The 25,299-nt window shown below is 37.8% G+C and overlaps 1 protein-coding gene across 1 annotated transcript in view; it reads left to right on the forward strand.

Moving 5' to 3' along the window:
• Positions 1-24,785, forward strand: part of ECT2L (epithelial cell transforming 2 like) — a gene marked incomplete at its 5' end in the record, with an annotated part of 44,450 nt that extends 19,665 nt beyond the window's left edge. Inside the window, 11 exons of the mRNA XM_083350190.1 lie at positions 819-1,001; positions 1,660-1,763; positions 3,140-3,349; positions 4,199-4,410; positions 6,881-7,028; positions 8,802-8,875; positions 10,007-10,163; positions 14,907-14,972; positions 16,163-16,248; positions 17,656-17,828; positions 24,604-24,785. Of these exons, the coding sequence (XP_083206316.1) occupies positions 819-1,001; positions 1,660-1,763; positions 3,140-3,349; positions 4,199-4,410; positions 6,881-7,028; positions 8,802-8,875; positions 10,007-10,163; positions 14,907-14,972; positions 16,163-16,248; positions 17,656-17,828; positions 24,604-24,734 (1,544 nt within the window). The 3' untranslated portion in view covers positions 24,735-24,785. The remainder of the gene's footprint in view (positions 1-818; positions 1,002-1,659; positions 1,764-3,139; positions 3,350-4,198; positions 4,411-6,880; positions 7,029-8,801; positions 8,876-10,006; positions 10,164-14,906; positions 14,973-16,162; positions 16,249-17,655; positions 17,829-24,603) is intronic.
• Between the last annotated feature and the right edge of the window lie 514 nt (positions 24,786-25,299).

The raw sequence follows: 25,299 nt of genomic DNA on the forward strand, positions 1-25,299 counted from the left end.
GACATTTGCTAGCAAAGAACAATTGCCAATCAGAAACTGATGTATCAAGTTTAAGGATCAGTGATCTGACTTGGCACAATTAAACAGATGCAAATGGTATTTTGTAATGGGATCCTGAAAGACTCTAAACAAGCAGCAGCAGGTTCTTCTAGATCTTCTTAGCAATACTAAGAGGACAATTGAAATTGCTGGATGAACTATAAGATGCCATTGTAAAACACTTTTCTCTGTAAGATGCATGTATTCTTCCACATGTTATTAAATTGCAAGAAGTCCAAGCAATAGGTTTCGAACAGGGGAAACTGGAAGAAAGAGAAACAAATTTACTTACATCATGAATACTAATACTTCTATGTTGGAAATACCAAAGTGCTTCCGTGGCAAAAGGATTTGCCAGTGACATCATCATTGCCCTTATGTGTCTCCATGATGTTGACCACCAAAGTGGCTCCCCATTTATTTACTTGCAGTTGCCCACTTTCAAATCGCTGGGTTGGCAGGAACTGGAGCAAGTGACAGGAGCTCACCCTGCCCTGAGCAGCAACGGGTCTTGAACGTGAGGCTGCCGAACATCAGCTCAGTGTTCTAATCTAACCTCATGAGCCACCATGTTCCTACTACATCATTTATATGCAGCATTGCTTTATTTTCCAGGGGTTTTTAATACAGAACACAAAATCAGCAGTTTCCTATTTGATAGCATATTGATTCTCCCCAAATCTTGGATAATTCTGTTTTTTTGGGGGGTGGGGGAAGGGGAGAGACTGGAACATAAGAAATAGTCCATGGAGAGGGAAATGACTTTTGTGTTATTACAGTCCTCAGTGAATGGCTGGGAAATCAGAAAGAAAGTTCTCCTCCGTTGCTGTACCTCACTGAAGTAAAACTGCAAATATGGCTCAGATTCACTGAGTTGCTGGAAGAGGCACTGGATGTTGTCAGGAAAAAGCTGAGTCCATATTTTTTTGATTTGCAAAAGAACATGGCGGGCAAAATTCTTGGTAAATTTTTCTCATTGTAGTCTTCTATGTATGTCTGAAATAAGAATTCCATTGGACACGGTAGACTTATTGTCAGTACAAAAAATGCTCTCTCTCTCTCTAGCAATGGTGCTCAGTTTACTACAAAGATAGACGCCTGGGTTAACATTATATATGTGGATTTTTGTGTGTGTTGTGTATTTGTGCATGCTTGCATGCCTTCAAATCAATGTTGACTCCTGGCAATAGCCTGGACATGCTGCTGCAGTTTTACCCTTGCATCTTTTTTAGGAGTGAGAAACAATGACTGGCCCAAGGTCACCCAGCTGGCTTAATGCTCTAGGTGGGACCTAAACTCATTTTTCTGTTTGCTAGCCTGGTATGTTAATCACTATAGCAAAGTGGCTATCTATTTACAGTATGTATAAAATCTCATTGCTGAGTTTGATTTCTGTTCAAATACTCAATGCTGATTAGCTGTGTGCTAGATTTGACTAGATGCTGCCAAGTAACTGTCTGGATCTGTATATGTGCAGGTGCAAGTAACTGGGTAATTAGAATATCCAAGTAATCCAGTTTACAAAGGGATTTCCTATTTTTGTCCCCCTTTAAACAAAACTGTGAAATGACTAGATAGCAACCCTGTGACATCTTAAAGTAACCAATATTTTGTACACAGGTCAAGTTATGTTTAATACTGTGAATTGGTCCAACATTCAAGACAATGAAAGAATAATCCAGACTTTGGCTGACGGATTAGTTGAACTCTCAAGAGGAAATCACGTATGATAAGTGTAATCTTTTAAAGCACTATATATTAAAAATAAGTTTCAATGGCATCAGTTTGGACTTCAGGGCTTATTTGGTGTCCTTCCATTGGCATCATTGTACTATTTTAAGACAACTTGGTGGGTTGTCTCCCTTATGGTGATCCTGAAAACCAGGAGTTGAAACCCTGGCTCTACGCACAAACTATCACTAAGAGGGCCACACCACTGTATTTCCCCTAGCACTGCTGTTTCTTGCTTAGATATGTTCTTATTAGTGCTTAGGATAAAGCTCTTTGTGAATTCACTTACTAGTCGGATAGTCTCTTTTCCGAAAGGCTTTTAGGGGGATGTGAGCAGAACAGGAAAAGGCAGCATCTATGTTGCCAAGTGACTGATTTTAGCATCCATTTTAGCAGACCAGAAACCCACCATCTCAGATCTACCTAATGTTTCTTACAGTTCTCTTCATAAGCTGATTATCTTCATAAGTTGATTATACACAGAAGGCTATAAAGGAGCTCAGAGTCCATGCGTCTTGACGTCACATAGGATTCTGTGGTGCCTCCAGCACTATGGCATTTATGTACTCAGTGCCACAGCTACAAAGCAGCACCTGTATACACAGTCAGCTGTATGTACAAAAACAGAAGGACATGTTAATCTCTTCCTTTTTTTGCACGCAGCTGTATTTTTAGACAACAGCTGAAGAGAGTTGTACTTCTCCCGAGACATGCAGTGATAAGCAGGAAAGTGATTAAAAATGCTAGGAGTTCTATTTTTTGACACAATGCAAATAGCTTTAATTTAATTTAGCTAATGAAGAAGAATTCTCTTTGTTGAGCAGCCAACCAAAATGTATGTTCCTGTCCATGGGCTCTTATAAAGGTCAACACAGTGCCCTGTTACAGTCTGCCTGAGAACAGTTGCTCTCAACTGTTGTTGTTTTGAGAACAAATTGCCACCAATACTGTATTGCAGGGAAGGACACTGCCAAAAGGAAGCTTCCTTAAACAGCTGAATGAAGCTGATTTGCCATATGTTTTTCCACATCTTTCGCACTGATGCTGCCTGCGCATGATAGCCACTATTCTTAGCATGGGATAATGAAGTACCAACTTGACAATTTTGTTAATGTCATGTTTTTTCACTGCCTTTCTTTATGTTTTGTGTGGGAGAAATTATTCAAGATGAATTAGCTCGTGAAAATGTAGAATCATGCCATAACTTTTTACTCTGGTACAGCCTGGACTTAATTTATTAAAATGAAAGGAAATAGTTGAAACATTATCTGTACTTCCTCTCTTACTAGTTGATGTGGCAATGGCTGTATCTGCATGAAAGGAAACGATAGGCATGTTCTTTTAAGCATTTATTTGTATGATTCTTTAGGGAAACCGCCTGGAATTTCTATCATCTTTCCTCATGAAGAAATGTGAGAATGAAGAACTTGGAAACCAGGATTTCTTGACTGAGGGCACTTCAGAATCAGGGCTTGTACTTAAGGTACAAAAGAATCAAGTGTTGGGTTTTCACTACTCCTGTAATTTTGTTTGTCCTTATTCTGTTCAAAACCTTTTTCTTGACAAAGTGAAAGATACCGTAAGTGGTTTGTCACGAGATTTGAGGTCCTTGATGGATCATTACTTGAATTTTTTTTATTGAGATGGTATTGTTAGAATAATTTTATATCCTAGTATTGAAAGGAAGGTAATATGTAATTTTATTAAAAAGATATTTGCACTCTAATTCTCTGCTTCAGAATTCATAAAATTGAACTCATGTATAATGTATATGTTTCCAGCATGGAAAGTTTAGTGATTAAAGTGGCCTATTTTAGCTGGTGCTATGCAAGCCAAAGTTATTTCAATAGGGGTCCTTGGTGCTCTCTGAGCTTGCTTGTTTTCTTGCAGATGTTTCATTACCCTAATTAGGTAACATCATCAGTGCTAATACTAGCTTATTTCAATAGCTCATGCAAACAAATATCTAAATAGCATATTGAAAATAGCATAGCATATTGAGATGAATGAACTGTATAATGTCTTACTTATGAGAACAAATAGCTAGCAGTACTATACATTTTGATTCAAAAGTAAAGCCCAATAAGGTTTAATATGAGGTAAGCATATGTAGTGTTGAATCTGAAGAGGCTTTTGAAGTAATAGTATTATGCTTGAATCTCTCTCTCTCTCTCTCTCTCTCTCTCTCTCTCTCTCTCTCTCTCTCTATATATATATATATATATATATATATATATATATATATATATATATATATATATATATATATATATATATATATATGACTATATCTGGATATGGATATATGAAAAGAAGCTTCTAAGTTGCATAGCCAGAAATCGGATATAAATGCACTACATCAGGTTTAAGGTGGTTAAGATAAGCACATTTTTTAAAAAAAATAATTGTTTCTTTCTTTGACATTTAGATAGATGAACCTCAAGATGTGATAGAGAAGCGCCAAAGCTTTGCCAGAGAACTTCTCTTAAGTGAGAGAAACTATGTCCGCATTCTGGAAATTGTGAAAGATATCTATGTAAAACCATTAAAAGCAGCACTGGCATCCCGTCAGACCATCCTAAATGATATAAGTATTCAGCTCATCTTTTCTGATGTCTTGGACATTTTACAAGTAAACAGGTATATTTCATTGACTCTTTTGAACCATTCCATTACTAAAAGGTTTTAGACATAAAACAAAGCCAATTCCTAGCAACCCAGCTTTAATAAATACTCAAGGGTTTGGAAATATAATAATTTGAAGTGACTAATAAATTTCCTGTAGACATAATTTCTTTGTAATCTGGATGGATGGATGGATGGATGGATGGATGGATGGATGGATGGATAGACGGACTTTTGAGTCAGTGTTTACTCTTGGTGACTGCCTGGACAAATTTTCTTGGCAAGTTTTTTCAGAAGTGGTTTGCCATTGCCTCTTTCTAAGATTAAGAGTGAATAGCCTAAGACAGGCATGTCAAACTGCCGGCCCACAGGCCGGATGCATCACAATGAAACCACACCCTCCCCATTGCCAGCAATGGGGAAAAAGTTGCGATACGTCGCGCGACATCACATGACGTTGCGAGTTTGACATGCCTGGCCTAAGATCATCCATCTGTCTCTGTGCCTCAGGCAGGACTAGAACTACAGTCTCCCAGTTTCTAATACCTTAACCGCTGTCTCAAACTGGAACTCTGTGTTCCAGTACGGTTAACTAACTGCTTTATAATGTGGTTTGTTAAAGAGCCATAAAGAGGAGTATACATTGAATATGACTCCAAGTGTTTGCTTTCAGTGAAAAGCAGGATTGGAAGCTGGACATTTCAGATCAGGAGCAACTGTGTCAATTTCCAAATGAAAGAAAGTAGTAGGGCCACTATTTTCTGTACAAGTTAAACCCCAGCCCTGCTTCCAGTTCCGAGCACCTCCATTTTGGAACACCTTAAGAATAATTCAGAGAAATTTGGAGAAGTATGGAGAAGTTCAAGAAGAACGATTAGAAGACTGGAAACTAAAATCTGTGCAAAACACATTGGCACAAGTGAAGGATTCCTCTTGTAGTACCGATGCAGTCATATCCTTTGGGAAGCTTGGTACAGCTGAGCTTTCTCTGGTCATCACCACACAAATAAGAACCTCACTTCCACCAGCAGTCCCAGCATTGCAGAAATGTGTCCATTCAAGCAAACAACCTGAGAAAGCAAGCCATTGGTGTAACCCCACTGCCTTTTGACAGAGTTGCCTCAACACTTCAAACAGGAATCTTCACGTGCATCAATGTTCTTCACAAAATGAATTTTTCCAAATGGTTTGCGTAGCTCAATAATTAGGTTTTATGTGGTTATGAAAGCACTTCTCCAATACCTAGAGGGGTGACCACACAAAGTCAAAGTCTGATCTCTATAATCTTAGAATGTGAAAAGATAAGTGGATTCCATCTGAACGTAGAACAAACCTCCTAATGGCAACAGCAGATCAACACTGGAACCAATAAGGGAGATGGTGAGCTCCCCTTTACTATGAATGGCTAGCTATCAGTGATACTTTAATTTGGATTTCTGCACTGGGGATGGGGATGGATTTGATAGCTCATTTAAATGGCTGCTCGAATTGTAGGAGTCTGTGGTTCCCCACAGTGGGTGGCAAAGCATTAATGTACTATATTATAATGTTTAGGATGAACATTTGGGAAAGTTAAGTAGCTCTCCTCTCCTTTGTAAATTGGTTGGCAGCGGCTTTGCCAGGTTTGATAATGAGATAGATAAATAGCTAGTTAGATTATTCTTCACAGTATTCTTGATAAGTGCTTTGCCATTGCTTTTTTCCCAAGATGTTTTTTTCCACACTTTCTAAATCTAGCCTACAGCCCTGAGATTTCTTAGCTTCCTTTTCTGCCATTCAAGCCTGACTCTAATTAGGTTAGCCAGGTGCTGCTAGCTGATAGAACATCAACTATTGCAGACAAGTCTGGATTAGCAAGCATTCAACTTCATGCAGGTGATTTAACAAAATTTCCCAGAGGTAACTGCCTGAATGCTTAAAGGTGTTTTTTTCAAATGTGGGTCAAGCAAAGTATCAAATTTGCTAAAGGTTATACAAAGCTGAGTTTCTTGTTTATATATGGATAGCTCTAATATATAATCACCTGTAGTAATTCATGGAGTCACTTGGTATAAGGCAGGCTGCGATAACTGGATACCGGGGATTTTCTTAATAAAATATGCATTGAACAGCAGCAATTAGAAGGGCCAACTATTTTCCAAGGGGCAGCTTCTATTCTACCACTTTTTCAGATTTCTACTTGGGTATGTGCCGAATTTATCAGTTTATAGGAACAGAATGTTTTAAGGTTGGCCAACTGAATATTAAGCTTACCTGTGATAAATTTAATATCACAAATTAATAGTTTTAGGTAGCCTTACTTGGATCTTTTCTACTAAAGTAGAGACAGACACATTAAAGGTAAGCCCTAAGTCTTGCCTCATTGAAACTGGGAGGGAGATAACTCCTTAGATGTAGAAACATAATGTCATCACCAGCTGTTGCAACTTGTCTGCAACCAGATAGAAAGATAGAAACACCCTTCTTATGTCTGTTCCAAATACAGGTGTTTTTTAGCTGAGTTAACACGAAGGTTTAATGAATGGAGCCCTGCCCAAAACGTAGGAGACATATTCATTAAGTTGGGCCAGCAGTTTCAAACATATACAAATTTTTTCAACAACTATGCAGTAATTCTGAAAACTATAGACGAGGTAAGAAAGCACTAATCTCCCAAGATCTGGTTTATTCTTATCTGCAGGCTTATTTTATTAAACATACTCTCGCTAATTCTTTTAAAATACATGATGGACATTTCCCTTTTACCACTTTCAAATGGTGCCGGTGATGGAAGCCTTTGGTTTTGGCTAGCATGCATACAACAGGTTTAACTGGAATTCTCCTCATCTAAATGGAGCCAGAAAATAGGTTTGAAGCTGCCTACCATCATGCCTGGAGGATTTTCAGATTCCTCTCCCTTGAGGCCAGCATGTATTATGGCAAGAGGTTTTTGCTGTTCAGTTGTTTCTTTTTAATCTATTCATTTCTAACCTGATATCAGCGTTTGTGTCTTCCCAGTGATGCAGTCCATCTCTCTGGATTAACATTGCTTCCTTCTCATTCATAAGCCATTTTGATATTTCAATTAATTTTACTGTGTAGCCTATCTCCCTGTTTTTAGATAGCTGTGTTCGCCTTTCATCTAGTTACAGGGGTGTCAAACTGCCAGCCCATGGGCCGGATACGTCACGCCAAAACCACACCCACCCCATTGCCGACAATGAGAAAAAGTCATGATACGTTGCAATACACCATGTGACGTCATGAGTTTGACACCCCTGAACTAGTATAAGCCAGTTGCTATTCAATGTAGGTTTTCCATTCCACACAATATCAATTGATGAAAGGACAATTTTGGTAGGATTGTTTCAGATTTATCTCCAGAATTGACACTTGGCTTATTTTAGCGATATGGGATATCAAATTACACAATAAGGAAATATAAGGAAAACAATACCTGCCGTATCAGATGCATAATCAATATGGTGAATCAGAATCAGATTAGAGCTGAAAGGGACCTTGGAGGTCTTCTAGTCCAGCTCCCTGCTCAAGCAGGAGATCCTATACCATTTGAGACAAGTGACAAGTGACTGTTTTTAAGACTGTCTTCTTAAAAACCTCCAGTGATGAAGACAGGTTGTTCCACTGATTAATTGTTCTCCCTGCTAGGAAGTTTCTCCTTAATTCCAGGTTGCTTCTCTCCTTGATTAGTTTCCATGCATTGTTTCTTGTCCTGCCCTCTGGTGCTTTGGAGAATAAATTGAACCCCTCCTCTTTTTGGCAGCCTCTCAAATACTGGAATCATATCCACCCTAGTTTTTCTTTTCTCTAGTTTAGCCAAACCCAAATCCTGCAACCGTTCATATGTTTTAGTCTCCAGGCCTTTAATCATCTTAGTTGCTCTTCTTTGTACTATCCTTATTATTTGTATTATCCTTATTATTCCTGCCTGTGAACTGGATGGCCTTAACTAGTTTGAGCTGTTCAGTGAACTAATGGTATCTATTTCCATTAAATAAAAATGTTCCTTACAATCATAATCACACACAACCACAGATTAGGGCGCAAATTGCAGTTTAATGCCTAGTTTCAAGTTGGCACAAAGTTACATGCAAACCATGGCTGATGGCAGAGGGTTTTTGTTCTTATCTGATGTGCCTACACAGAGAATTCCTAAACTTCTCAAGCCAATTTAGTTCTCATCATTGTGTTGATTGGGAACGATGGGCTTTATAATCCAACACATCTGGGTGCAGACTGGTGGAGAATGGTGTAGTCCAAAAATAGAGGGATGCACATCATTGTAGAAAACTCTAAAGGGGAAACAAAGAAGGCAAAATGTGTTAGGAACTTCATTAAGGCAATAGTCTGAATACATTTTCTGCTGCAGCTCCCATCATGGTAATCCAAATCTCTTGTTTCCATAGTGCCGAGAAACTATTCCAGTATTCCGTGCTTTCTTGAAGAGACATGATCGGACTGTTGTTACCACCATGAGAAGGTAACTTCATAAGGGAAGGATTGTCATAGCCCTGGGAGCAACACATTGGCACATGTCTTCTTTTATTCAATGTTTAAGTATATCTTTTGTGAGGTTGAATTCTGACTTAAAGAGGGAGTCCTAGTAAATAAGGAAAAAAGCAAAGTTAGGCTCAACCAAATAATGCTTTTCAGAAAATTTGTTCAGGAGCAATTTATCCAGGACTGGATTAATCCATAAAGTTCTAGAAAGACAAAGACCCAGAACTTTCTTGATCTGCCTCTGTCAGCCATAAATAATCCTTTGACTGAACTGGAACAATTTGCAAAGGAAGTCCAGGTAGCTGTTAGAGTACTGCCAGCCCTTCAACCTTGTTTTATTCACAGAATAACATCAGTACAGTACATTCTTTTTTCGTCTAGAAAATGCGCACTATTCAATTGCCTTGGCAAATATGTACTGTATATCTGCTTGCATATATGAGGAAAGGAAACATTCTACGATTGCATAGAGGGTAGGAGCAGAAGCACTACTAATTTTTTTCCATTTCATATTCTTATCTTCTCTGGCCTGCAAAAAACTATTTTAACTCTAGGTTTTGGCTCATAGTTGAATGAACATAAACACCAGCTTCTTCCTTCTTTCTTTTTCTTTCATTGGATACCTGGCCCAATGTATTTTGGGAGTATCCCACACCCAGGAAGGAAGGGAAATGATAAGTAGGTAGGTATTTGACATGATAGTTTGGCCTATTGGCTAAACCAGGGGTAGGCAACCTCGGCTCTTTTATGACTCATGGACTTCAACTCCCAGAATTCCTGAGTCAGCTAATTCTGGGAGTTGAAGTCCATGAGTCATAAAAGAGCCGAGGTTGCCTACCCCTGGGCTAAACAAACTGCACATCTGGTGCTGAGGTCTTTTAAAGTTGTGATGATGGCGGCATTGACATTAGAGCAATCTTCTTTGCAAAGTAAAATAGAGTAATATATCAAGCATGCAGATCATAGCAGTTTATAGATAAGATTTTAAAGCAGTTAAGTTACTTAAAGAGTTAGTTGACTCTAAAATTTAAGTCTCTTTGCAAATTATTTTGATTGTGCTTATTTATCATTTTTCTAATCAATGCATTAAATGTATATGTTGGCTGTGTAGCTTACAGGAACTTCTGCTCTGCCCTTCTAAAAGGATCAAAGAATACATCACTCTCCTCTATGCTCTTAGACTTCACACTCCTCAAGAACATACTGACCATGAAGACTTGGCCACTGCAATTAAACAAATGAAACAACTCAAAGATTATATAGACCAGGTCTGTCTTTTACATTTGCTTCAGCATGATGATTATTTTGCACCGTTTTGGATGAATGGGATTTATTGCATGCTACATGGAATATCCTCTAGTTTAATTATCCCAATTGGGATTATGAAGTAGGGGTTCCTCCTTTAATGCAATGGGATTTGTGTTTTCAGTCACATTCTGGAGCTGCTGTTAGTTGCAAAAGGAAAAAACAAACACAAAATAACTATAGGATATTTCCTCTGTGGCTAATAGGAGGTCAAAATAGCAAACTGGGCTGGGGAATTCCGGTCACAGCTGTTCAGTTTTACATCTTTGTAGATTCTTCCAGATATGCTCACAATTCAAGTTTAGACAGACAGTAACTAGAGAATTTATTTTTCAACCAATGGTAATAGCCAGGAGAATTCCTATCACAGGGAGAATTACCTAGTATCAACTTGATTATTCTTCAGAACATTCTCCAACCCATTAAATAGAATGCAGACCAGGTTTATCTCTTTCTGTGTTAACAGCTGATCTGTCACAATGCCTGACTTTGGGGAATATTCTTGTACTGCTGGATTTGAAGTGATCTAAAATGGTTACTTTCTCACTTAAATTTGTGGTTAAATTGCTCTATGCGACATAAAATTAAAGCCTGTTCATTATGTCTTCTGACTGCTATCTGCTGTTTGTGAACAGTATGTGCTTCTTTGTCCTACATAGTGGCCTTCACGATCTTTCCATTTTTGTATTGTACATAAGTTCTGCTCTTTCTTAAATTGTTGGAATTGTGGGTAGGCCTTAGGATACTTGGAGAGATTCCATGGTATGGGGGCCAATCTAAAGTCTAACAGGTAATCTGCTGGTGAGATTTACACAGTTTTTTATTGGCATTTGGATTGTCACTTTGTTGATGCAATTTTTGGTTTATATGTTGTTGTTTTTTAGATATGTATACCACTGTTTGCTGGTAAGAATATCTTTTTCTCTTGTGAATTTGATTCTGTTAAAGATGTTATTGATTGTGTTGCGTTTTCCAAGTAACCTTTTTTTTAATTATGACAAGTGTTTTGTTACGCTTAACAGAATCTGCATTTTGGATTGCATGTGTGGGAGGGCAATTGCTTCCAGATGTTGCATGACTGTTTTTTTTTTTTGCTATGAATCCGGAGATAGGCAATTTCCATAAGGGTTCCTTTGATTAGTTTGTTTTGTCCATCAGAATGAAAGTCAGTCCAGAGGCAAAGGTCTTTAGGTTATATGATTAAATTTATTAAATGTTTATATGCTTGACAAGGTTTGGTACTTTATATAATGAGGCTTGAATAGCTGATTTTGGATCCATAGATGTGTAGGGTGTTCTGTCCTGAAATGAGGTAATAATTTCATCTTTCTCAATTGTTACACCTTCTACGATTTTCTGAAGACCCTGCAATGATGAATTAATTGTATGTTTATTCCTATTTATACAATTTCCAATTTGGGGGGTGAGTCCTAAGTTGTATGTTGTGGTTTCAGGTAGCAATACAGTTAGATAGCTAATATGTTTCATTTGCCTATTTTGGGAGCATCTATTAAAACAAGGGACAATGGATCCACAACTTTTCATATGCTATTCTTCTTTTATAAGCTGCCTTCTGTTACTTACATCATTGACAGTTTTCTTGGTTTGCTTTCCAATCTCTCTTAGGTTTGTATATTTGTACTCTGTAATATATTTATGATTGCACGATAAATACAACAAATATGTAAATGCTCAGTTGTTCATGTGGTACACTTTCATCATACAACTGTTAATTTTTACCATGTAAGACATAAATCATCAGAATTTGTCTGAAGGCAGTCTTCTCCCACAAAAGGTTACTTAGCTGTTTTAAATTTATGCAAAGATTTCAGACAGGTGACTCTTTATATGAATATTGAAATGAGGGAAATTACATTTTCTTGGCAGACAATAATTTGAGCTGATCTGTTTCAGAAGGTAATGTTTTGAGGGATTATAAAATAGGTTTTCAAAATTTAATCCAAACATACATGACTGATTCACTGTGCTAATTTGACTTCATTTTTTTAAAAAGTAACATACAGTTGTTTCATTTGTTTTTTAAAGAATATCTTCTTTTTTATCATATTTTATTAGTTTTCTAATTTTACAATTAAGTATTTAAAAAGCAATGTGGTGACTGAGTTAATCAATAGTTCAATAACATACATAAATCTAGTACATATCTCAAGTTACAACATATTTCCTCTTTTTTCCCTTTAATATCAAAAACATTCTTATTACATTTATCAATAATTTTTAGCTTATGCATAGCTTAATTGTGTTTACATTCAATCCTTATATACAATCAATGTCCTGTGATTGCTTTTTCCCCAAGCTTTAATTTCCCATCAATATTCAAATTAACATTTGATATTTATAATTTCCAAACTTTAGGTAACCAAAGTTTCCCTTATTTCAACTTCTTCCTTTTCAAAACAAAATCTAATATTCTAAGTACACATCTTATCTGAGTATGGTCTTGTTCAGTTTTCTAAAAGTTATCTATTTTCCACCATATTAAACCATCTAATTAATAATATAGTAGCCCCTCTAATAAATCAGAACCATTATATGTATTATCTGGTTAACCAATAAATCAATAGTATACATAATTTTTTTTCTTTTAGCCCTAAATTTTTAAAAGTTCAAATATTCCCTGTCTTTTTCTGATAATCTCTATTATTTCATATTAGGCAAACAGAATTCTTGTTTTCAACTAATTACAAATATTTTAAATTAGGTGACCAAAATTTCCCTTATCTCAACTTCTCCCTTTTTCCCTTTTCATACCAAAGTCTATTAGTCTTGTTACACATCTTAGCTATTCAATTATAATGTTACTTTATTTTCTAAAAATTATCTATTTTCCGTCATAATCAACCCTCTAATTCAGACATGTCAAACTCGAGACGTCACATAATGTTGCGCAACGAATCGGAACTTTTTCACCATTGCAGGGAATGGGGTGGGCCTGGTTTCCCGATGATGCGTCCAGGCCGCAGGCCGGCAGTTTGACCCCCCTGCTCTAATTAGTAATATGAAATTGACTCTAATAAATCAAAACCATAATTTTCTTCAGCCTTACTCTGGCTTTCTTCCTTTGCCAACTAGCCTTCCATGTCAATGCTTTTAAATCATCAAATAGTTCTCCCTCTATTATTATATATATTGTTTGAAATAAGAAAGATAGTTTGTTGCAGTTTTTTTGGAAGAACAAGCCCATTTGTATTCATTAGGTCACCTCCCTATTACTCCAATTTCCCACAATTATCCTGATAGGTTTATCTTCCATTCAATCTGTGCTTCTTCCTTTTCCTTGAATTTCTTCTGATTTATGTAAAAAGTCTTTTCCATTTTCAGTGTTGTCACTCCCTTTTCTGATTTTTCCATTGGCTGGATCTCTTGGTCAATTGAGTCCTCTGTCTTAGTATTTAGGTGTTCTCCTGTTATTTTCTGCATTGTTAGTTCTTTAGTTGTAGTCAAGATCTGGGTTTGTATATCTAAGCTGGCATCTTGTTCCTTTATGTTGCATCTTATTTTGTCACAAGCTGAAAGAATGGTTTCCTATATTGATTTCAACATGGAAAGGATTTTTTCCTGATCTTCATCCATAATCTCTTGATAGTGTATTAAGCTGAAGACTTTAGAATCAAACATTAAAAATAGTTTTGGGTTTTTTTTATAACTGGGTATGGGACATCTATTTCACGTGTTATAGGTGGTCTTTATAGTGGAAATTGTTTGTCAAGTAAGAATTTATAGTCCAAGGTAATAGAGCAGCTTGTATAATAACAAATGCTTCTCATGTAGAGAAATAGGAAAGCAATTCCCACGTGTAGCTCTAAAAGTCAGTAAAAGTTTACATTCATAGTTCAAACAGGCCAAATATACTGCCCAAAGTTCCTTCTTTGCAGCTGAGTTGTTCACAGGTGGTATCTGTCAAGGTCAGAAAAGGTTTTTGTAGAGTCTGGGCTTCAGGCCAAGTCTCTTTTAATCAATAACAAGTTGTAATACCATACTTCACCAGAAGATGTCACTGATGCCATTTAAAGGTTTTTAAGTCCAAAGTTTTTATAATAGTTTTTCAAGTTTTATCTTTTTTTTAGATAAAAACAAATGTCTCCAGTAAGAATAGGAAAACTTTTAGTCCCCAAGTTTCAAAAGCATATACATCCAATTAGATTAAAATTGTTCTTACAGTTGCTCCCCTGGGTGGGTAGTCACCACTTTTCTTAGAGGATGAAATTCCCTTCCCTCTCTCCTCACAGGGGAAAAAATACTTTGGGTAGCTTTTACAGGAAAAGATACTTAAAGTCTTAAAAAGAAGATCAGATCTCACCCAGTTTCATCCACATTGCTTTAAAGGTGCTTGGTAGTGATTTTGACTTCGGCTGTCAGCAGCTTAGTGACGAGCCATATTGCTTTGGCTGGTCTTTCTCCCACTGGTTTGGAGAGCTGCCCTGGATCAAACAGAAGGGCCACCGCCCTCCTGCGATCAAGTGGGGGGTCCCCTCCTTGCTCGTCGCTCCTACAGGGCAACTTTCAACCCTTTCTAGGGTCCCCCAGCAGGACAAATTCGGACACGGAAGATGGAGCTTGCCTTCCTGCATCTGCAGGTGCCGCAATGGCAAACCAGAAGTCGAAGAATATTTTCTTAATTATGTAGCATAGCCCTCTCAAGAGATCCTTGCAGTTACTTAATTCCCATATATTAAATTTTCTAGTTGAAACTGAATGTGGGCAGAAATGATCAGCTATTGAGTGTGCAACGGTGTATCCAAGGAGGACCTGTAAGTAATCAGCTTTTTCTATATGAACCAAAATGCCCAACAAGTGTATGACATTTATTTGTGATAATGGCAGAAAATGTTTCCATAAGATGAGTTTTGTGTGCTCAACAATAAACGACAAAGATAAAACCAATTGATTTACTCAAAGAAATATATTTTGGTAGAGTGAGAAAGAAAAGTAAATGCCTTTTATGAATGGGAAAGTTGATTAGAAAAGTATTAAAAGCGCGAAATGGGAATGTGTCAAATACAAGACAGGGTGTACAATAAAACAATGAAAATAAAAATTATAGAAGTAAAACACAGTGGCTGACTTATTAGATTTAACTAGGCTAAAATCCCACTCAAGCAAAGAGCTGTGTTATTCTATAGTAATTAGTGTCCTTGACTAGGAATAAGGTTTCTATAGTATTTGACTCATCTTCAAAGGCAGCTCCATGCTGAGCTCATTGTGATAGCCCAGCTGCAAGGTGGATCGGCTTTAAGTGACTGTTACCAATTCATTGTGGTAGGTAAACTACAACTGTTGTGCCAGCCAAAACTGAGGAATAGGTCCCCCAGGCTACAGTCTCTACATGCTGATTTAGCAGGAATTGTCAACACAGAGGTTCTTTTCCCAACTCAAGGATTAACTTAATCTGGGAGATTGTGATCCTAGCAAGAACCATTAGGTTCAATGTTAACTACCCTGATGTTTATAAACACAAGTAAATATCTATTGTCACGGTTTGGCTGTTGTTAGTTTGAGTTTCTTTCTCCCTATTTCAGACCCTAATTATCTCCAGAAGCCAGTACCACTGGACTTGGAAATTGGAATATACTGTATGAGACAGCCCATGGATGGTTGGATTGATGTACTGATTTATTGCCCATGGATCAGATGTTGGATCCCTCACTGTAACCATCCATTGGTGAATCAGAAGCAGCCATTTATGTATTTATTGGAGTTTTGTCGATATGTTTTTAAATTGCTGTTTGACACCTAAAATCTTTATGTTGAACTGGATGACCATACAGATTGAAACAAGAAATAGAGTAGGCAAAGAATGTTGATCAATATGTCAAAAAGTACTTACGATGTTGAAACATTTTAGAAGTCTGTGAGTTATAAGTATTGCAATTAAATGCAAAATAGCTAACAAATAATGAATCAATTTGGTAACAATAATTTTTAATGTTCTAATTCACAGCAGTTATTGAAAGCCAGTAGATATCTAATTATGGTGCAAGATGTGACCCAGCTAAACTGTTCTCAGAGAACGAATTTGCCATTCAGGTAAATGTATCAGTAAAAATATTAAGGTTAATATAAACAAAATGAGGGCTAGCATTATAGAAATGTTCCTCCGTTTGTTTTTAAAGGCTTTCTTCTTTCTAAATAATAAATGCTAAATGTATTGAATTATTTATTGTGTAAATAATGTGTCGTGTTGCATACTTTCCTTTTTAGAGTGCAATGAATCTTTAAAAAAAATAAATAGAAAAATACAAATATAAACATAAACACAAGTATATAAACACAGTTATAAAACCCTACAGTATAACTCTGGGTAGTTTTGAGGCTGCTTATCCATGGAGATTCTGCCCACCCAATTCAAGAGCACAAAGAGTCCCTACACCAATAGCTGAAGGTTCCCATCCTCAAGAGGTCTGAAGAGCCTTGGTGGAGCAGTGGGCTAATGCCTCCTTAAGTAACACCAGCTGCCTGCAATTAGTGCAGGTTCGAGTCCCACCAGGCTCAAGGTTGACTCAGCCTTCCATCCTTCCGAGGTAGGTAATATGAGGACCCAGATTGTTGGGGGCAATAAGCTGACTTTGTAAAAATGCCGCAGGGGGGCGAAAGCCCTAATAAGCAGGCATATACATAGAATGAAGGCTATTGCTAAGCACATTGATTTGTGCTTCTTAGATTGTAAGCCGCCCTGAGTCTTCGGAGAAGGGCGGGATATAAATGGGATTTTTTTAAAAAAGTGAGTATTCTCTACAGGGACTCCCCTATTCTGGAGCAGCTTGGTCCCCGATGCAAGGGGAGTTTCCCTTCCCCTGTCCTTTTGGAGGCTCATAGGAATTTGGCAGATTTGAAAATCCTTGGGACTTAAGATCCTCCTGTTGCTAGAAATATTTACCCTAATTTTACATCTACTTTTTTATTGCATTTTTCTTATTGTACAGTATGTTACCGTTACCAGTGCATTAGCTGCAGCTGTTGCTTGTGTGTAGCGCTTAGAGTAATCTTGACTGAAATGGTTTACAAATGTATAAATAAAAAGATTAAAAAGAAATTAAATATAGGGCCACAGTTAACAATGATATAATTATATCATTGGGCAAAACAATACGTGTGCCACTAACATTCCAGAAATGTACAGCAAATCAGCCTTTTTAATGAGGTCCTTGCTGAGCTTTGAGTTTGAGCAGTTAGGGAAATATTTCATGTGTATTGAATTGGATGAAACTTGTTAACTTTTGTATTTTATTGTAGTGATCCAAAAATTTTGTGTTTTGTGATATCTTACACTTTTTAAGGTATATAGACTTTTTTCTTTTAGTACACTTTTATAAACATTCACTATAATGCGTTTTAAAAAAAATGTTTACTGCATTTGAATGTTGTCCTGTGGCTGTTAAATGATTTATAAATTATATTAACATGGATAATGAAATGAATCCTTCCATTTTCCAGGTTGTATGAGCATACCCATGATCTTAGACTTTTCCTGTTCAATGATGTCCTTGTTATTTCACAACACAGCATGTCCTACAAGCCCTTTGAACGAATCCCCAAGGTCACTTACCAGTTTTTGGCAACAATAATGCTCCATCAGCTCCAGATTGAAGATATTCCAGATTCTAAATGTATGCTTTTCATTACTCTAAAATAGTAAAAAAAAATGTTGAATGCATTCATAGAATTTTTTTTTTAAAAATATATTTTTTAATGAAAGCAATAATATGGTTACAAAATCTCAGAGACATTCACAGAATCAAACCTATGTGATACCTGTGTATCTGGCAACTTCCTGCAATTTTCTTGACAAGAGTTTCAGATGCGCTTTGCCCTTGTCTTCTTTTTAGGGCTGAGAAAGAGGGGCTGGCTCAGGGTTGCACAGCTGGCTTCCTGCCTAAGGAGGTATTAAAATTCCCAGTCTTTTAGTTTCAAGTCTGATGCCTTAACCACTGTACCAAACTGGCTCACTCTTCTTTATTACATACAACATTGCTTTTGAAAGTAGGCTTGTTCTGACTTGAGCATTTAGGAAACAAAGACCCTTGACTCAATTTTGAAGAATTTTTTTATTTAAATGTAGCAGGAGAAGCTCTGTTTTAATGATCTCCAGCCCACTTGCCCAATGGGGGTGCAATTTCTGAAGTGCATTTGCTCCCATAAGAAAGAAATGGGGAATATGAGCCTCAGTTGAAGGTGCTGGTGGTAACAGAGGTCAAGAGGGCAATTTGTGGCAGCATGCTTGAAGCTCCACACCCTTGTCTGCATGTCTGATGTTGATGCAGATACAAAACGGATGGGACTTTGGTGATGCTTTCATCATGACCATCTTGACTTGAGTTTAATCACATCCTCCCCCCCCTGCAGTTACTGCTGATTAAGACTTAGGGTGGTGTTTCTTTGGTCAGCGAACAATGGAAGTAGCAGGAGATGCTTAATTCCCACTTCCTTGAAAGGCAGGATCCAGGGATTACAAAAGCTGTGCCCTTTAGGAAAGGGAAGACAGTATTTTGAGTGGATAAAAATAGTAATGTTCTGTTCTGTTCATGAGGACGCAGTATAAAAGAGCAGAAGTATTCTGTAACTATCCTTGTGAAAAGCTTTTGGGGAAAAAATGGGGCTGGATTTTCTGCTTCACTTCAGATGTCCTGTTTTACCTTCTCCAATAGTCCTCAATTTACAACCATTTGCTTAGCAACCATTTCAAAAGTTCAGTTACAAAGGCAATGAAGAAAAATGACCTACAACCAGTTCTTGCACCTATGACTGTTGTAGCATCTGCATAGTTACGTGATCAAAATTTGGGTGCTTGGCAACTGCCATGTATTTACAACTGTTGCATCATCCTGGAGTGATGTAAATTTGAACCTTCTCAGCCACCTTCCAGCAAGCAAAGCCAATGGAAGAAGCCAGATTTGCTTGACAACCATGTGATTCACTTAACAGCTGCAGTTATTTGTTTAACAACAGTAGCCAAAAAGGTTGTAAAATCTGGCACGGCTGACTTCATCACCACCTTGCTTAGCTACAGAAATTCTGGTCCAATTGTGACTCTTAAGTCGAGGACTACCTATATAATAGAATATTCCCTCGCCAGTTTACAGGTAGTCCTCTACTTATAACTGTTTGTTTAGTGACCAAAGTTACTGAAAAAAATGATTTATGATTGTATTGCACACTTATGACCATTGCAGCATTCCCATGATGTTCAGGTGATCAAAATTCAGATCAACTTGGCAACTGACTCATATTTATGATGGTAGCAGTGTCCCAGGGTCACCTTTTGTGACCTTCTGACGAGGAAAGTCAATGGGGAAGCCAGGCTCACTTAACAACTGTGTTCATAATTTAACAACTGCAGTGGTTCACTTAACAACAGTGGCAAGAAAGGTAAAAGGGGGCAAAACTCAAGAAATGTCTCCCTTAGTACATACTGTACTGCAGGAGAGAGAAAATATCCACACATTTTCACTTTGAATCTGCCTTAAGTCTCAGTATTTGCTGCTGGGGTGGCAGATTTATCAAAATGAGCGTATAACACTGGAATGGATGCTAAATCATATCCAAATCCCTCAAGGTTTTATTTGAAATTCTGGAAGTCTATTTAGAATACAAACTAGTATGTGTACTCAGACACAAAGAAAGAACGGAATAATACAAATCAAACTGATGGTAGTCAAAAGCAACTGCTCAGTAATGTAATGAATGCATTCATTACCCTCATTCTGGTTCTCTTAGGATATATAAGTCATTGACTGAGATGGGTGGCTATAGAAATTGAAGAAAGAAAGAAAAAGGGAAAGAGAGAAAGAGAAAGGAAGAAAAAAGAGAAAGAAAGGGAGGAAGAGAAAAAGAAAGAGAGAAACAGAAAGGAAGAGAAAGAAAGAAAAAAAGAAAGAAAAAAGAAAGAAAATTTTTTTTGGCTCAAGGATAAAAGCCTGAGCCTTTTATAAATTTGCACACTGTGGGCAAAGTAATTTGGCCAAACATATTCCAGTGAAAGCAAAAATATTTGTATCAAATATACAGTCATGGCCAAAATTGTTGGCACCCCAGAAATTTTTCCAGAAAATCAAGTATTTCTCACAGAAAAGTATTGCAGGAACACATGTTTTGCTATACACAGGTTTATTCCCTTTGTGTTTATTGGAACACAACAAAAAAGGGAGGAAAAAAAGCATATTGGACATAATGTCAAACAAAACTCCAAAAATGGGCCGGACAAAATTATTGGCACCCTTTCAAAATTGTGGGTAAACAAGATTGTTTCAAGCATGTGATGCTCCTTTAAACTTACCTGGGGCAAGTAACAGGTGTGGGCAATATAAAAATCACACCTGAAAGCAGATAAAAAGGAGAGAAGTTCACTTAGTCTTTGCATTGTGTGTCTGTGTGTGCCACGCTAAGCATGGACAACAGAAAGAGGAGAAGAGAACTGTCTGAGGACTTGAGAACCAAAAATGTGGACAAATATCAACAATCTCAAGGTTACAAGTCCATCTCCAGAGATCTAGATTTGCCTTTGTCCACAGTGCACAACATTATCAAGAAGTTTGCAATGCATGGCACTGTAGCGAATCTCCCTGGTCGTGGACAGAAGAGAAAAATTGATGAAAGGTTGCAACGCAGGATAGTCCAGATGGTGGATAAGCAGCCCCAAACAAGTTCCAAAGGAATGCAAGCTGTCCTGCAGGCTCAGGGAGCATCAGTATCAGCGCAAACTATCCGTCGACATTTAAATGAAATGAAACGCTATGGCAGGAGACCTAGGAGGACCCCACTGCTGACACAGAGACATAAAAAGCAAGATTACAGTTTGCCAAAATGTACTTGAGTAAGCCAAAATCCTTCTGGGAAAACGTCTTGTGGACAGATGAGACCAAGATAGAGCTTTTTGGTAAAGCACATCATTCTACTGTTTACCGAAAATGAAATGAGGCCTACAAAGAAAAGAACACAGTACCTACAGTGAAATATGGTGGAGGTTCAATGATGTTTTGGGGTTGTTTTGCTGCCTCTGGCACTGGGTGCCTTGAATGTGTGCAAGGCATCATGAAATCTGAGGATTACCAAAGGATTTTGGGTCGCACTGTAGAGCCCAGTGTCAGAAAGCTGGGTTTGCGTCTGAGATCTTGGGTCTTCCAGCAGGACAATGACCCCAAACATACGTCAAAAAGTACCCAGAAATGGATGGCAAGAAAGCGCTGGAGAGTTCTGAAGTGGCCAGCAATGAGTCCAGATCTGAATCCCATTGAACAACTGTGGAGAGATCTTAAAATTGCTGTTGGAAAAAGGTGCCCTTCCAATAAGAGAGACCTAGAGCAGTTTGCAAAGGAAGAGTGGTCCAAAATTCTTGGTGAGAGGTGTAAGAAGCTTATTGATGGTTATAGGAAGCGACTGATTTCAGTTATTTTTTCCAAAGGGTGTGCAACCAAATATTAAGTTAAGGGTGCCAATAATTTTGTCCGGCCCATTTTTGGAGTTTTGTTTGACATTATGTCCAGTTTGCTTTTTTCCCTCCCTTTTTTGTTGTGTTCCAATACACACAAAGGGAATAAACCTGTGTATAGCAAAACATGTGTTCCTGCAATACTTTTCTGTGAGAAATACTTGATTTTCTGGAAAAATTTCTGGGGTGCCAACGATTTCGGCCATGACTGTATCTAAAGATGGATCCATCCCGACTACATTTTAGAAGTAGAGCCAGAATTAAGCCAAACACCTAGAAGTCAATAACCACACAGTCATCCTTACTAAAGATATCAAACTAAGTCAGACTTAAGCTGAACATTTAAAATTTAACAATTGGCAAGTTGTCCTGCAGCGAATTGGCCACAGCGAGTTGGCCTAGCCCCAACCTGACGGTTTGACTCAAAAATCTTATGGAATTTATGTAATCCATTTAGAATTCAAATATCTTGGACGATGACTGGAAAATTTTTTAGAAGGGTTTTATTGGACTGAGATTTATAAAATCTTAAAGCTTCTTGTAACAATCCTTACCACTTTGGAGGGGAAGTTGTCATTTCTAAAGATAGGGAGTAGGTTGAAGGGTATTCAGTTGGCAAGAGGATCTAAGGCCTTAATGTTGTGGTCCTATACAGAAGCAAGGAAGGGGATTGTTTTGTAAGCTGCACCCAGTTTTACCACCTTTTTCTGCCATGCTGAAGCAAATCGCTGCAGTTGTTAAGTGAATCACACAGTCATTAAGTGAATCTGGAGTTGCCCCCTTTAGTTTGCTTGTCAGAAGGTGGCTGGGAAGGCAGCAAATGGCAACATGATTGTGCAACCTTCCTAAATCCAGGCCAATTACCAAGTAACTGAATTCTGATCATTTCATCGTGGGGATGCTGCAATGATCCTAAGTGTGAAGACTAGTTGTAACTCTCTCTTTTTATAGTGTCTGTAACTTTGAATAGTCACTAAATGAATGGTTGTATATCAGGGACTACCAAATATGAAGGTGGCATTTTGGGGCTTTTTGTTGCTCTAAGACAAATAGATCATTGACTCCAATCATTAACAGCTCTCTCTCTCTCTCTCTCTCTCTCTCTCTCTCTCTCTCTCTCTCTCTCTCTCTCTCTCTCTCTCTCTCTCTGTCACACACACACACACACACACACAACCCAAAGCAAAACATTGGATGGAAAGCCCCCTCACTTTGGCATATGTGTTTCCTGTTTAGCCAGTATTTATAGATTAGAGTAGCTACTTCTGCAGTCAGGATATGTCAGGACAAATCCAGAACTGCCTTTATTGGGAAGCTGAGAAAGCTATTGGTACTTTCCTTGATCATTCGTATGCACCCTTACTATCCTTCAACCGGTTCAAATTGGATTTCCCTTTAAAGCCAGATAAACAGCATCTGACTCCAGCCAGTAGATCATAAAGGAAGTAAATTTCTGTGTTTTAGTTTCCTAAGTCATTTCCTTTAGATGATTAAGTCCACCCACCAGTGATCTCACCTCTAGACAGGCCAGTTTGGTGTAGCGGTTAAGGTATTGGCCAATAAACTGGGAGACTGAGTTTGAATCCTGCCTTAGGCACAAAATTAGCTGGGTGACATTGTGCCAAACACACCACCTCCACCTTAGGAAGAAGCAAAAGGCAAACCAAAAATCTTGCCAAGAATACTGAGGGGACTAGTTCAGTTACAGTACAACTGATGTATGGGCATGCATACGTGTGCGCACATGCCCACTAAAAATCCTCACCTTTCAGTTATTAATTTTGGAGTAGTGCATCTCAGGGAAAATATAACACACTTTTAAAAAACGTTCCTAAAATGAGAAATGTTTGGGAGCACTATAATTTAAATATTTCTTATTGGAGGTGTGGGAGAATGGGAAGAAAAATAGGATGTCACTTTAGTCTTACATTTAATTATTACCGGTGATAGGTCAGTTTGGACAAATTTCCTATGCATCTTGGAAAGAGACAGATAAGACAAGTCTTTTACCTACCTCTGACATTCTCCCAATGAACCTGACAGGAAGGCTGAAACTACGTATGGTTCAATACATGGCATGGGCCAGGTCACATGCAGAACTTTGCCTCTGAAGATATCTGTGGATCTGACCCTGTGCCAACAGGTCAGATATAGTCAGTGCTCCAGTTCCCTTCCCGCTTGAGGGGGGGGGGGAAAGCCCTAATAAGCAGGCATATACATAGAATGAAGGCTATTGCTAAGCACATTGATTTGTGCTTTAGATTTAGATTCTTCTTCGGAGAAGGGCGGGATATAAATGGGATTAAAAAAAGTGTTATCTGGGGTAGGCAACCTTGGCTCTTTTATGACTCATGGACTTCAACTCCCAGAATTCCTGAGCCAGCATGGCTAGCTCAGGAATTCTGGGAGTTGAAGTCCACGAGTCATAAAAGAGCCAAGGTTGCCTACCCCTGATCTAGTAAGACCTGGAAAGTTGGTCTCCTCAGCAGAGCCTTTTAGTCTTCCAAAAGGCCTTGAAAGGCTCAGCATAGGGAAAAGCTGGAGCTCACAGATTGCAATCATTTATGTATTGGGGAGTATTGTTTTGGGATAAATTTTGTATCTCTGGCGGCTAGTTTATCTATGTTTTGTTGTAAGCTGCTCAAGCGTTATGACAGATAAGGTAGGCAGCCATATAAATCTCTTAATACATTCATACAGGTTGGAATTTTCAGGCATTCCATGCAGGGATGCCTGTAATGTCTTCTTATGACAAATCTAGGTTTAGCTAGAAAGCCAATTTTTAATTCATTTCACAATAGCCACTTTGCGAACACTGAACAAGTAATGCTTATGTTATCATGAGAATTTTTTGCAACTTATGTCCATTCCAATTTTTAACTGCTGCACATGCTGACTTAAGAAACATTCTTAAGGAATCTAAATTAATGACAATTTTTGTTTGCTTATTTTCACAGATATCAAGAATGCTTTTCTTTTACAAGGGCCCAGGCATCAGTGGACTTGTTCTACAGATGAAGACAAGTTTGTATGGTTTTCTGCGTTACAAAAAGCAATTCACTGTAGTATCAGTGAGGATGTAAACTGAATAAGGCAATGTAGTGACTGAAGTTGGGACTGACAACTGTCACTAAGTGAAGCAGTTGCTAAGTGAAACCCATGTCTGTGTTTATGATCTTATTTCAGTTTTCCTTTGTTTTATATACCTACAAGGGTTGTAAATGTGACAATTGGTCACTAAGTTTTCAACCCTGTAATAACTGCAAATGGTTGCTGTTTGCTAAATGAGGACTGCCTGCATACTTTCCATGTATGTTGCTCATGATCTAGGGACATGGTGGACGTGACCATTAACTGCAATAACTTTTTAATTATAAGCAAATTTAGTATAAAATAAGTATATACAATGATTTATGACAGAAGGTTGTGGTTGAGTCATAGGTTATGAACGTGGTTATCAAAATAGACATCAAGAGCTTTTTTAAGGAATACTTCCTTATCACCAATAAGATACGTCTTGGCTGATTTTGGACTTTACTTATCCAGTCAAAAAATTATATATGAAAATTTCAATTTTGCAGTAGAAATTGTTTCAAACACTATCACTATGCTCTCATCCGTATCTTGCACAAGTACTGGATAGGCATCTGCCA

Source organism: Vipera ursinii, assembly GCF_947247035.1.
Source record: "Vipera ursinii genome assembly, chromosome: 1".
Taxonomy (NCBI): Eukaryota; Metazoa; Chordata; class Lepidosauria; order Squamata; family Viperidae; genus Vipera; species Vipera ursinii.